This window comes from Globicephala melas, chromosome 10 (assembly GCF_963455315.2).
Source record: "Globicephala melas chromosome 10, mGloMel1.2, whole genome shotgun sequence".
In the NCBI taxonomy this organism is placed as follows: domain Eukaryota; kingdom Metazoa; phylum Chordata; class Mammalia; order Artiodactyla; family Delphinidae; genus Globicephala; species Globicephala melas.
This window is the reverse complement of record NC_083323.1, coordinates 4,422,909-4,436,527: the sequence shown is the minus strand read 5'-3', so window position 1 is coordinate 4,436,527 and position 13,619 is coordinate 4,422,909. Positions and strand designations below refer to the sequence as shown.

At 57.8% G+C, this 13,619-nt stretch overlaps 1 protein-coding gene across 4 annotated transcripts in view; it reads right to left on the bottom strand.

Moving 5' to 3' along the window:
* Positions 1 to 147: 147 nt before the first annotated feature.
* KIAA0930 (KIAA0930 ortholog) overlaps positions 148 to 13,619 on the bottom strand; it is a 44,554-nt gene continuing 31,082 nt past the window's right edge. Inside the window, exons 3-11 of one of the 4 annotated variants that reach the window (XR_009565385.1) lie at positions 13,375 to 13,500; positions 13,197 to 13,274; positions 12,788 to 12,889; positions 11,394 to 11,534; positions 10,620 to 10,814; positions 7,694 to 7,856; positions 6,399 to 6,557; positions 5,524 to 6,040; positions 148 to 3,811 (exon numbers count right to left, since the gene is read on the bottom strand). Coding sequence is in view for 2 of the 4 variants with exons in the window: in XM_060305753.1 (XP_060161736.1) it covers positions 2,298 to 2,341; positions 6,399 to 6,557; positions 7,694 to 7,856; positions 10,620 to 10,814; positions 11,394 to 11,534; positions 12,788 to 12,889; positions 13,197 to 13,274; positions 13,375 to 13,500 (1,008 nt within the window). In the remaining 2 variants the exon portion in view is untranslated. Of the gene's footprint in view, positions 6,041 to 6,398; positions 6,558 to 7,693; positions 7,857 to 10,619; positions 10,815 to 11,393; positions 11,535 to 12,787; positions 12,890 to 13,196; positions 13,275 to 13,374; positions 13,501 to 13,619 lie in introns of all 4 variants that reach the window. The other 3 variants (XR_009565386.1, XM_060305752.1, XM_060305753.1) reach the window with 3 other exon arrangements.

Below are 13,619 nucleotides of genomic sequence, written 5' to 3'. Positions count from 1 at the left end.
GTGATTCTACTCTACAGTTCACAAAACCCTAAGGAGGTGCAGCTTGTCGAGGGGACAGAGCCACGCGGGCTCCCTCCAGTGTGACCTGAAGGTATGTATGTGCCCATTGAAGGACTGTGCTTCACTGGTTTCTGAAATTGGCTAAAATCCTTTAAACAAAATTGTTTATTTAAATTATAATCACTAAAGTTTACTAAAAACCATGGTATTTCAAACTGAGCAGTCTAATTGTTTTATTAAAGTCAGGTTCCAGGATGAAAGACCCTTAACCCACAAATAGGAAGGAAGTATCTTGTTAATAAGCCTGTTGGCTTACGTGGAGGCCAAGTCAGGAGGGAATTTAATGTTGCTGTGGGCAAAAGCAAAGACATCTTTTGTTTAATCATCCCCAGAACAAATATTTTTCCTTCCTCATATAAATTTTCCAGCTGTTCTGTCATTTTAACAATCGAGCACGAAGTACAGCATGTTTACACATCCAACACGTATATATACAGTGAACCGTGTTATTGTCTGGAGTCAGTTACTTTACACTTACCCCTTCTGCCGGTATAAAATTCCCAAAGGTCTTCCCTTCCAGTCAACATGTTTTTCCTAAGCCAGGGCATGACAGTAGTTCCTAGAAGTGCATCTAGGTCAGAATAAAAACGCAAACAGCAGCATAGCCCTCAAGAGTAAGCAGTGAACAGGAATGCAGTTACTGCAGGTATAGCTTCCAGGGTACAGACTGTCTCCCCACCTCTACTAATCAGGTGACTGTCTTAAAAGGACCTCCTCACTATTAACAACAAGGGGGCTGATGTGGGTGAGAAGGAAGTCACCTTTTTCACCTACTAAACTGCCTCCTTTCTAGGTGCTGTCTGTACGCCTTCCGAAGGACAGGCCACCCTTGGTGACGCCAGTTCAGAGAATCCTGGCTCCGGTGTTTCTGAGAGAGATGTGCTGTGATGACCTTTACTCTATTTCTAGATTTGTGGAAGTGTCCCTCGCAGACTGCCCCCCTTTTTGTTGTCATTTTCTATAACCTTCTACAGTGTCTTAGGCCTTACTTGTGCCCATCACCCTATGACGTAAGAGTGCACCTGACCACAGAAAGAAAAAGCCCACTGCCTGAGCAGTGCTTCCACCTGCAGGAACCGGAGTAGGAGGCTCTGGCAGAGTCAGCCTGAGGGGCTGTGAGCATCCTCGGTGTCAACCCGATGAACCGGGGCTGGGAGGCAACAGCCAGCCACGGTCCAAAGCCACCTTCCAGAAGACCAGTAGCTCATGCGAAGCCTGCCAGAACAGGAACTTGGGACTCCTTTTATTCTAGTCACTTTCCCACTTCTCCCAGGGCCTTTGCAGAGGTTCTCTGGCAAAGGCTTGGGAATTTTATAACTGACTTCACAGGGGCTGAGAGAGCTGACCCTGAAACAATCTCTGGTTTCATTTTGCAAATACAGCGTCTGACCAAACTGTAGCTGCTGGCTTCCAGACCCCTCGCTGACGCCCGGGCCTGCCAGAGCCAGGGTGTGAAAGCTCCAAAGGAAGTTTAAGACACCTCGGGGGGGAAATTAAGGTTCAATCAGTAAATTAGCACACTGCTGTAATATCTGTAATCTGAAACACCCACTGGAGAAAAAAACAGGTACAGATTCATCAGAGAAGAAATAAATAATACCCAACATGCAAATCAACTTTCAAAAGAAATGCAAAATCATAAAGCCCAGCTAGCAGCCGAACACAAACAACTGCTTAGAAATTATTTCTGTTGTATGTGGAAGATGGTTAATCCAGAAGCTGTTGACGGAGCTTATGGAAACAGCACTGCCAGCTAGATCCTAATATAGCCAATGTATGCCGTCCTGGTGTTTCTGCTAAAATATATTTTGTAGAAATCATTTTAGTTAGGCCTCAAAGTAGTGAAAAATCTCAACAGGTTTTCTTCGTAGGTTTACATATTCTCACACACAGAACTCGTTTGGAGACCATAAAAGATTGCTATTTACACCTAAATCGTCCAACCTTCTAGGAAGTGGGGACTAAAGACGACACTGGCAGCCGCTCAGCAGCATTGGAGCGTCGCTGTTGGTTTTCATCTACTGAGCTCAGGGCTGGAACCGCAGCCACGAAGATGCCCGCCTGCCCTGGGAAGAGTAGAAAACTACACACCAACGGCTCCACGCGGCTGGCTGCCTCTGCTTCTGAGGCTCTACCCGCTGTGGACTCTGAACCCAGCCCCAGGCCACTCGGTGTTCAAGTGATTTGGCTTCTGTGCGGTGTCCCGCGAGTTGTCCAGGGCTGTCTGTTCCCGGGGCTTAGACGAAGGGCTGCAGGATTCCTTCTCCGCTGAGGATCACGTCTGTCAGTGAACAGGAACAAAGGTAAGAAGCCCCGGTGCACCCATCACCCGACTCCCGGGGGACTGCTAACGCCTCCAGAGGCTACTTCCACTCCAGGTCCAGGGCCCGATGTCGGCCAGCATCACATCCCTGTCGGAGTCTGTGTCCCATTAGGGCGGTTATCTTTTTGAAGGGAAGTAATTCTGCTGTCTGATACACAGAAGAGAGAAAGCCTGCACAGGAATAATCAATGTACTGGCAAAAGACACTTGGTTTTGTAACTAAATTCCAGCTACGTTGGAAAACTGAACAGAATTATCAGAGTGAAACCTATCACCAAGGCGCATTAAAAAGTTGACAGTTTTATAGGTAAATCTATATTTTCAAGGTAACTCTTTGAAGAATTTTGGCCAGCAATTTAAAACCCCCTCATTACAATAATGTCGAATGTTGTTCAGAAGTCAGTCGTTAGAATGTACCAACTGCATAGGGACTTCCTCTGGAATGTCTTTTAAGAAATAGTTTTCACATCATTCTTCAAAAATCTCTACTGACTAGTTTGTCTGTGATTAAAACAGCAAAAATAGGTCCTGGTTCGATTCTAGCTAGATTCTTTGGAAAAAAAATCACATCAGGAACATGCCTGTCTGCCGTTACTATCATTGACAGAAACCTAATTGATTTCTGATGATTTGTTCACAGTCCTTGAGAAGCCCAAACGTTAGCAAGGCTCTGACTCGCCAGAAAACCCACGCTATCTCCAAGTTGACTGGCTTTAGAATGTTCTGCCCTTTCTTCTCTTTGACTACTTCTCTGTTACTTAAAAATAATATCCTTCTTTTGAAATAACAAACCTCAGCTGTTTGCACAGACAACTGAAAGTTCCTTCCATCAGACATCGGAATGGAGACTAAACACTTCCTGAACCTTCGGGTGCTGAAGGAGATGGAAACAGAGAAGACACGGGTCTGATTCTAAAAAGAAGATAACTTTCTTATTAATGTCCTAAAAAGCTTAGAGGTTACAGGTTTCTTCAAAGGAAAACTGCACTTTAATTCCAATTACCGTTTAAGAGATGTTCACGCGCGTTGGCTGTCCCCTCCTTATACAAGAGACAGGCATGTTCCCAGAAAACGAAAGATGGCCCTACAGGAAGTAAGATGTGTCAACACCAGGACGCCCTGGGATGTCGGGGCCTCAGTTCTGGCCCCGTCACTTGTCACTCTGTTACTGATGTCATTTGTGACTTTGAGAAAAGCAAAACTCAGAGTAACAGCTTACTGCCTAGTTACCAAGTGCCTCTAAGCATGTTTTAAATTCAGTGTCAGAAGTAGCCTCTGGAGGATTTAAGACTGAGAAAGGTCGATTCCACGGAACGTTCGTGCATCAGTCCTGGGGCAGCACGGTGTCGAGGCTCAGTGTCGACTGGGGCCAGACGCCTGGGTTGGGCTCCTGTTGTCCCAACCTCTCGTGTGTGGCTGCTCCCTCATCTGTAAGAAGGGGGTGATGACAAGCAGCTAAACGTTTAGCACGGTGCCTGCACACGCTAGGTGCTACCTAAGTTCACGCGCTTTACCAGTGAGGCGTGATCTCTAAGACCACTGTGGCCCGCATGTCTAAGCTCTGCAAAGCACGTTCACGCGTTCCTTGCAACTGGCCCTCAGTTACCCTTCGAGGCAGAACTTTCGTTTGAGGAGGAGCCGATTTCTGGCTCCAGTGTGGGCGGACCCTTCTCGGGCTCCTCCCCTATGAGAACGGGGAGGGCGGCTGCACTGCGCATGTGCGAAACGACCTCATCCCTCCGCGGCAGATACGTTAGGACTGCATTTCTCCCAAGAACTGAGCCAGTCTTCAGACCCCAGAAGACCAGGAAGAAAAGGAGCCTGAAGGAAAAGCTGTAATTCAGCTGCCTCGGACACAGACGTGGCTGCAGAGTTGGGCTCCCCAGAGAACACTCACCCGGCACCTGGGAACACCGGGCCAGGCTCACGGCTCCCTGAGGCGCTCTCTGCTCCAACACTCTGGGGCGTGACCTGACTCTGTGCTGCGCTAAGACAGTTTTGGAACGTGAAGCTGTGCGGGGAGCTGAGATGCAGCCGAGCACGAGCCGGGCGCTGTCAGAGAACGCAAGAACGTTCGCCCCGACCCCACCACTCACCTCCCCGGCCTGGTGACCAGGGTGTGGGGTAGGGTAAGCGTCCCGATGGTCTGCCACCTGACCTGAGCTGAGCTATGCAGGAGGGCTGGCCATCTCGCCCTGACCCGGTCGTGCACCGGAACCCTGGAGACTGCGGTGAGGTAGGTGGTATCAGCCCCATCGACAGGTGGGCAAACTGAGGCAGAATGAAATGCAGTAGCTCGCTTTTAATAACAGCATACAAAATCTGGAGAAGCCCCAAAGTAGTCCCCGGTTCCCGGAGCCCAACGCAGACCCTTAGAACGCGCAGAATGGAAACAGACGGGAAAACGCGCCCCTCCTCCTCTCCGTCTTCTGCCCCAGAGGCTCTCTAACCCTAGTACACCAGGAACCCTTCAAACACTCCTGAGGACGCAAGCAAAACAGAGCAGCAGAGACCCAGCTGACGGCTTATTCCCGTGGGCAGGGGAACGCTTCTCTTATCCAGGGGGCTCACGGTTCTCAGAAGAGCGCAATGTGTCACCACAGGTGGAAACCCCTCAAGCTGGGACGGGGCCTGACAAGCCACATGGAAGCCAGTTCCCCTTTGCCTCAGTGACTGGTCTGAGAAATGGGACCAGCACGCCCATTCAAAGGAAATACGCTCTAAGAAACCAGGGAAGATGAAACACCCTATCCCCTCCCCTGGCCCCAGAGGACGGAGGTTCTGCCTGGAACCTTCCTGGGAGAACGCAGACCCCTCCTCGCCCTTTGGCAGGGACCCCACCCTTCTCCTGCCCGGCTACCAAGCACTCTCTCCTGCCCTCAGAATCCAAATTCCGCAGGCCATGCCAGCGGAGGCGCAGATGGGGTGGCTGTCTCCAAGCTGGAGGTGTGTGTGTTGGTGATGCTCTTTGGCTGGAAGCAAAGGCCATTCTGGCAGGATGGGGGCCTGTCTGGAACCGGGCACGGGGTGAGGTATTCCCAGCCCAGGGCAAAACCATCAGACGGCCGTGTTCCCCGCTCCCCGTGGAAACCCATCTACAACCAGGAGTAAACGAGGGAGGACAGACGATCGGGACTAACTTGGATGCTGAAGGTCATCGGTACAGTGTCACAAAATCTGAAACCACTGTTCCTTAAGTGCTGACAGTCTGACACACTGCGTGCCCCCAGCCAGTGGTCTCTGCCTGCCGCCTGTCGGGATGCGTACATCGGGTCCGCAGGGCTGGACTCCCTCTGGATGCTGGCTGCTCCTCTGCTCTCTCTTATGCCTCTTGGCATCTCTGGTCCTCTTTGGGTGCAGAGGGTTCTCCAGAGACGGGCTGAGGGTGCCGGGTGGGTGGGCAGGAGCAGAGCCAGCGGGGAGGAGAACGAGGCACTTCAGTTTGGGCTGGTGTTGGTGGAGCTGGCCCTGGCCCCGGGAGTCGAGTGGTCCCGCCTGGCTCCGGCTGCGGCGCTGGGTGGTCCTGGAAGACCCCAGTGACGGTGGACAGGTAGGCACTTGGCAGCACTCCCAGGACTGGGCAGGGCTGGAGGCTCCGCGTGGGCCCCGCACACGGCTAGGTCATCAGGATGGGCTTCTGCCGTACTTCCAGGATGTCTAGGGCGGCGGGGAAGACGCGGGCGGTCACACCCCCAGTGCTCCATTTACGAAGGAAGCACGCCACGTCGTTCACGGGCGTTTTCTCTTCCAACCCTCGGGTGACTGCGGTGCTGTGACCACCCTCCGTGCAGACGGGGGACGAATGGGCTTGGAGCAGCTGCACCGCCTGGCGAGGCCACGGGGAACGGGGCTCACGCGGGGACTCTGGAGCCGCTGCCCGGCACTGCCCTGCGGCCCGTCAGTGACAGCTCTGCCTCCCCCTCGACTATAACGGGGTGGGCGCCAGGGCACGGCCCAAGGGGACACCTTCAGGGGCCATGGTTTTCCCAGAGGTCCCACACAAAGTCAAAATTACCTGTTAAAATCCGGTGCAGCGGCAAAGTGACGTAGGTTAAATGTGCATAAAGAAGGAAATTCCCGTCTGTTCGGTTCAGCTTCAGCCAGGACCCGACCAGGGAGCGCCCCGTGCCGGACAGGGACCGAGACCGCAGGTTGGTGGCATTGTGCAGGTCGGCTGGAGGGGAGAAGGCCGGTCAGGCCCAGGCGGCGGGGAGAACACCTCCCATTCCAGGTGGCGCCTCCCTGGCCCAGCTCGACCCTCTGCTGGGCGCCCCATCGCCCCTTCCTGCCTATCCAGCCCAATCCTACCCCTCAGGGCCCACCCCTCTGAGCCCTCCCTGACACCCCCTTCTCTGTCCTGGACAGTCTCCTCTGTGGGGTCTGGCGCATCGCCACACTGTGTCACTTCGCTGCTCCCCTCTGGTACTGTCTGTCACTGGGAGGCCATGGGGGTGAGGCTGGGATGACCTGTCACCATCAGCCTATCTACGGGTCGCCTGGGAAGGCAGGCTGGGGGCTACGAGTGCTTTCCTGCTGGTCCGGAAGTAAGCCGAGGTGAGGAAGGCGCTCGCCCAAGCTCACTCAAGAGCAGGTTGAGGCCGGTGCCGGCGTCTCCTGGCCCTGGCCAGGGTCTCGTCCAGCAGGCCCTCTGCCTCTGGGTCCTGCCAGTCAGGACCGTTCAACGCCACAGCCCAGCTCCTCCAGATGGCTTCCCGCTGCTCTTCTGACGAACACGGACCCGCCGCCCCGCCGCACGGCTGGCTGACGGCGGGGCCCACGTGCACAGAGGCAGCAGCGGGAAGGCGCAGGCCAGCCAGGAGACACTGCACACTGAGTGGCTGAGAACCAGGGCCTCTGCGACATCCGGGCCGAGACGCCCAGCGGGCTGCCAGACAGACGGGCCCGCGGGCTCGGGGAGGGCAGGTGAGCCCTGAGGGGACCGCACGGAACAAGGAGAGACCCTGAGGGATGCCCCCCCCTACCCGGGGTTCCAGAGCGACCTGAGAAGAAAAGCCAGGGAGGGAGGTGACAGCATGTGCACGCGGACCACGGAGCTCCCCTCACCCGGCAGGCGTTTCCCCCACCCGCTCGGCCGAACAGGCAGACCAGTGATGTCGGGAAGGCTCTGAACCCCTGAAATCAGTGCAGACTGCCAGCTGTGCCTCACACGCTGAGCGCTGAGAGCGCCGGGCTGGGGGCGCCTCTCGGTGGGCCTCTGTCTGTCTGTCCATGGCTCCATCCCCGCCCGGGACCGCCGGCCCTCTAACTGTGGATGGGGGAAGGAAGCAGCTTGGGGAGGGGCAGCGTCACCTCCCCCGTCATCCTCCCGGAAGAGTTCCTCGCTGTCGTTGGCCGAGTGAGACTTCTTCATCTCCGCCATCCGGCTGCGGGGCACCTTCCTCCTGAGGGACGGGGAGAAGAAGGCGGGCCGGTGGTTGCGCTCGGGCGTTGGGGGAGTGCTGAAGGAGGTCACCTGGGAACAAGGGGCGAGTCACCAGAGCGGCCCACCGACCCGGGGTCCCAGTGCCCACCCACCTCCCGCCTCGGACGACAAGGACACCCGCCCTGCTGGGGCCCAGCGGGTGCTGGCCTCCAGCGCTGCCCCGGGAGGGACCGGGCTGCCCTCCTGCGGGCCTCGAACGCCAGTCAGAGGGTCGTCAGAGCCCAAAGCAAGCCTGGCCGCTGATGCGGCTCAAGCACCCGCCACGGCACCGAACCTTCCCAACCTCCCACAACGGGAACCGGCATCAGCCCATCTGACAAAGAGGAAACTAAGGCGGGACAGCGACCCTGACGTGCCCGAGGTCACCCAGCAGGATGGTGGCCACACCGGGTTGCAACCCAGGTCTTCTGCCCCTAAGGCCATGCTCTTCACCCTGATTTCTTCTTTTGGCTACTATGTCCCATCCCCCCTCTCTCCCAGCATCCTTTCATAGACGTGCAGTGGCCAAGCGGTCCATGCTTCCATCTCCTCCTCTCCTCTCTTCCAGCCACACTGCCAGTCACCACCCATTCTCCACACCCACTCAGGGCAGCACTAAGGACAGACAGGCACGTGACAGTGGTCCCTGCCCTCAAGGAGCTCACAGTCTGCTGGGGGCAGGAGACCCAAAAGTGACAACCACAGACCGAATGTTGTTGTTGAGACAGAAAAACGGAAGCACAGGATACAGGGGAGCACAGAGGCAAAAGGAATCAACAGCCTGGGAAATCAGGAAAGGCTTCCCGGAGGAGATGCCGCTTGAGCTGGGTCTTGAAGGACGAGTAGGAGTTCGCTAGGTGAAGAAGGGGGGGAAGGGCGTTCCAGGCAGAGGGAACGTGGCCCATCTCCTCCCTCCTCCCCATGCAAACAAGAATCTGAGGAACAAGACGAGCTGGGACTGAGACTTCGGGAGCCCCATCAGCCTCCTCGTCACGGCTCCGACATCCACCAGAGTCCCGGCGGCCGCTGGGCTCCAGACGGTCCTCCCACAAGCCAGGGAAGGTTTTTAAAAGATAAAAAACAAACACCAGAAACCACAATACACACAGAGTCTGCATTTGTCATGCGCTGGTTACAAACGACCCCTCTGGAAAAGGGAGGGGACAAGCGACAGTGAGCACAGAGGTGGAGGGGGCCCGTGCAGTCCTGGGAGGTCAGGGCCTGCCACTGACAGCTGCGTGACCCTGGCAAGCCCCTCCCCTTGACCCCAGGCCTCCCTGCTACTATGGGCCAGGGACTTTCCCAGGCACCGTCTCCTTCACCCCCGCAGCCACCCGGAGCGAGAAAGATCATCACCCCCATTTGACAGATGGAAAATCAAGGCCCGGGCAGGTCTAGTAACCGATCTGTGGTCACTCGGCAAACAAGTGGCTGGAACGGGCACCCAGGTTTGTCCAGCCCAAGCCCAGGCCACGTCTTCACAAGGGGTTTCACATACACATTCGTTAGGGCCTCAGTGGGCAATTTAGGACCAAGGAGAAGAATAAACCTCCTTATCTCGACTGTAAACCCCCTCTATTCCCAAGACAACAGAGGCCCCTGCCTGGAATTCTCACCCATCATCACAAAAAAGAGCATTTATTGTTTCTGTTCTGCTTATAAAACACATTCATTGCAGAAACTTCAAAGCAAAAAAAAGACGTACAAAGAAGGAAAACCGCCATCTGACTACCTGGAGATGTGCAAGGTGAACGTAATTTTACAGAATTAGAAGTATTTCACATATGCGCTCCCCCGCCTAAGGCGCGCCCGCAGTGATGCGTGACTTACACGCTCAGGAGCCATTTTCCCAGGCAGACCAGACGCCGCCCCCACAGCGGCTGTGACCCGAGGGCCCCATCTGATGTTCAGCGGCTCCTCTGAGCCCCCAGCACCTCGGGAGGCAGGTGTTTTCACCCCGTTTCTGGATGAGCAAACTGAGGCTCAGGAGAAGAGACCTGTCCCAGTTCACGCAAGCAGCAGCACCTGGATTCCAGCCCCCCAGCAGCCCCTCTCCTGGAGGTGCCCCCAGTACCCTGTCTTCATCCAAGACGCCCAGCTCTGAGCTGCCCCCTCTGAAGACCCAACTGGGGCAAAGCAGCCAGCGGGCTGGAGACTTTCCCCTGCCTGAGCCCTGGGGCCCCCTGGAGGCTCTGCGAATAAAGCTGCCACTGACCTCAGCTTCCCACCCCTGGGGAAGGACAGTGGCTAGAAAGAGCAGGGCTCAAAGGCTCAGTGCTGTCACACGAGAGCCATGTGATCTAGGACAGGGCAAGTACATCAGGCAAGCCTGGGTCCCCAGGCCTGCAGACCCGAAAGCTCAGGCCCACCCACGGGCTGCTGGTGGCCTCCCAGCAGTTCAGGTGCACAACACCTTGTAAACAAGTGGCCCGGGCAGAGAGAAGAGCTAGGCGACCCCAGGGTCTCTGCGCTCTCCGGCTGATGCTGCTGGGGCAGGAGGGGAGGCTGGCTCCTCCTCACCCCTGGCTCACCCTCCGGGAAGGCCGGTCACGTGCCCACACTCACCCAGCAGGTCCAATGAGGCAGGCGCCAGAACCCTGGAGACGGAGCCCCGCCACAGCGGCAGCTCAGGGCCCAGGCGCTAACCTGCTGTGCGACCCTGGGCAAGTCACTTGCCCTCTCTGAACCTCGGCCTCCTCCCCAGAAGGCTGGGGATGATGACACCTACCTCACCGGGGGCTGTAAGGATCAGGGAGACGGTGGGAAGCAGATCTGAGGGACGGGAGGCCCCTCCCCGAGCTGCGCAGCCCTTACCCGCTCGTGCATGGGCGAAGCCGGGCTGGAGTCCTCTTCGGTCCCGCAGGGGGACGTGTCACCAGTGGACACACGGCTGACCGCCATCTCGGCGTGGCCCTTGCCCTGTGGCCCCTTCATGCGCACAAACTCCATGTTGTTGTACTTGTAGAAGCCAAAGGACATCTTCTGTGCCATGCGGGCAGCCACACTCACCTGCGGACGGGTGGGAGAGGGCCTGAGTCAGGCAGGTAGGGATGCCCGCTCCCTGGGGCCACGAGCAGCCCCTGAGGACTGCCAGCCCACCTCCAGGGGGACCGAGCCCCGGCTGACCTGGGCTCGCCCACGAGGCAGGGCAGTGCCGGGGCGCTAGGGATCCCTGGCTGATGCCGCTCTCAGCCCGATGACCATGCCCCACACAGGGCCAGCACAGGCCGGGAAGAGAGCCCCAGCCCAGTGGGACCTGAGACCACCTCCCCTGTCCCTTCCTCCCAGGCTCCAGAGAGAGGACGTCCTCAGGACAGTGCTCAGCTGCGGGAGAGCGGCCCGTCCACCTGGACTCCTCTCCCCTCAGTTCAGTCTAGCAGGGGCTAATCCCAGGAGGGTCTTCCCTCGGGGGCCGGAGTGGGCCGGAGTGGGCCGAGACGTGCTGTAGAGAGCACAACACAACCGCCTAAGGGGGCTCCGGGGGGCTGCGGCGCTCCGAGGAGGGGCAGGTACAGCTCCGAGCCGGGCGAGGGCAGAAGGGGGCCTGGGGGGCGCCTGCCCCTGGGCCCTGCACCGCCCTGCACTCACGCGGTTGTCGTACACCTTCTTGAGCGCCTCGTAGCGGATGGAGCCCTGAAAGATGACCCCTTGGAACGTGTTGGATTTGTCACTGGCCACCAGCTCCACACAGACCATCTCTCCTTCGCCCACGGTCATGTCGCTGAACACCTGGGGTGGGGCGCGAGGCAGAGACGGGTTCATCGCCTGCCAGCTGCCACCACCCAGCCGCAGCCCGGCTCCCAGCCCAGCACCCTCTCACTGGCCCAGGGCGGACTGCTCAGGAACTCCCACTTTGCAGGTGGGAACGCTGAGCCACAGATGTCAGGGTATTTGCTCAAGGCCCCCCGCGGCTCCACCAAGACCAGCACAGGAAGGCGGACAGGCTACCGCGGGGCGGGGGCAGCGTCTACAAGGGGGTGGGGTTGATAACGGTGACTCTGGGACCGGAAGAGGACGCACCCGCCCTGGCCACTGGAAGGACACTGCCCCCATCACTCTTCCTCATGCCAGGGAGTTAAACGGTCCACGGGAACCGTCTGGCCCGCTTTCTGGGATCTCCTCCACCCCAGCTGTGGGCACTCGGCCCACCCGCCCCGAGCTTCACGGCTCACGTGCAGGCACCAGCTCAGGCGCCCGATGGATGGACCGCCCGACCGCCAGGGTGGCCTGCAGGGGACTCCGCACCCCGCCCCTGCTCGAGTCACTGCTCCCGGGGGCCAGCGTACAGGCCGAGCTCTGAGGTCACACAGACTGAGGTTCAAATCTCAGCTCTGCCACGGATGAGCCGTGTGAGCCTGAGATGCCTCAACACACCAATCCAATCGAGAAGAGCCCTGAAACACAGGCCCCCTTCTTCCTGAGTCCTCCCAGGACCCCGATCCACTCCGGTGGGTACCGGCACCGCTGCCAGGGCCCCGACAGGGGAGAGTGGCTGGACAGGAGCTGGCAGGGTCGCAAGTGGGAAGCAGCTGGGTCCCGGGCACCCCACATTTCCCAGTCGAGTCACCTGCCTGGGCCCCAGTTTTCCCAACCTTAAAATAGAAGCTTGGTCCACATGACTTCTAGAGCCCCAGCCATCTTGGACATCCTAGGATCCCAAGGTGTGGAGGCCCTGATTCAGAGTTTAAGGGCCATAACAATGATTCCTCCCGCCTGGGAAGCACTCTCTGTAGGCATTTACGGCGCATTTTCCCATTATTCATGAGCTCTTTGACCTTTCAACTCTGATGCCCATTTTACAGATGAGAAAACGGAGGCTCTGAGCCAGGTGAACTCACTTGCCCCGAGTCAAACAGCAGGAAGAGCGCAACCCCAGCCCAGCGCCCACCGCCTTTCTGAAGGCGTGTGAGGCCTGAGGGAAAAGCGTCTCGTATTCCCTCGTATTCCCTGATGAGGGGGAGCTAGAGGGAGACAAAGCCCACCTCCTCGAAGCTGTCGATCATGAAGAAGATGTTGGGGTAGCTGATCTTGGATTCTTCCCCTTTGCTGTCCATGGGATGTTTACTGGGGGATGCGAACACTTGCTGAAAGAAAGGAGATGCGAAGGACTGAGTGTGGCCCCGGCCCTGCACCCAGACCAGGAGCCACTCAGTGGGGTGGAGTGTGCTGCCCAAGGCACAGGTCAACGCGGTCACACTACCCAGAGCCAGGCCACGCTCAAGGCTGCCACTTGGGAAGAAGCCGTCTGGGATGACTGGTTTAGCGCTCCTGAGCAGGACATAGGCCCCCGGGGGCTGAATGGACTTCTGGAGCCGGACGCTCACTTCGGGGCAGGGAAGGCAGCAGGAGGACTTGCCTCCCAAGTAAACACGGGGCAGCCAGAGGGCTCACCTGGGATTTCTTCTTATGGACGTGGATGTCCCCGCCATCAGTTCGTGTGCACACAGCACATGTCACCATGTAGTCCAGCTGGAAGAGAGCGCAGGACGGGGGTGTGGAGGGGTCTGCTGTCCCTCAGGGCCTTCTGACAGCCCCCCTCCTGGAGCCCTGCCCCGCGGCTCCCCTGTACCTTCTGCAGGATGAGGTTCAAGCAGACGCTCTCCTCCCAGTCGATGTCAGGGTCTCCGAGGCCCGGCAGCTTCTTGGAATCCCGCCGGTACACCTCCACCTCCACCTCGGGCTCGGCCTCAGCCAGCTGCGAGGCCCAGGGCAGAAGTGAGTCCCAGCCCCACGGGGGCGTCTTCTCCCTCACCACTGCACCCGCCAGGTGCTAACACAGACATGGACTCCTTACTCCTGGGCTCTCTAGCTATG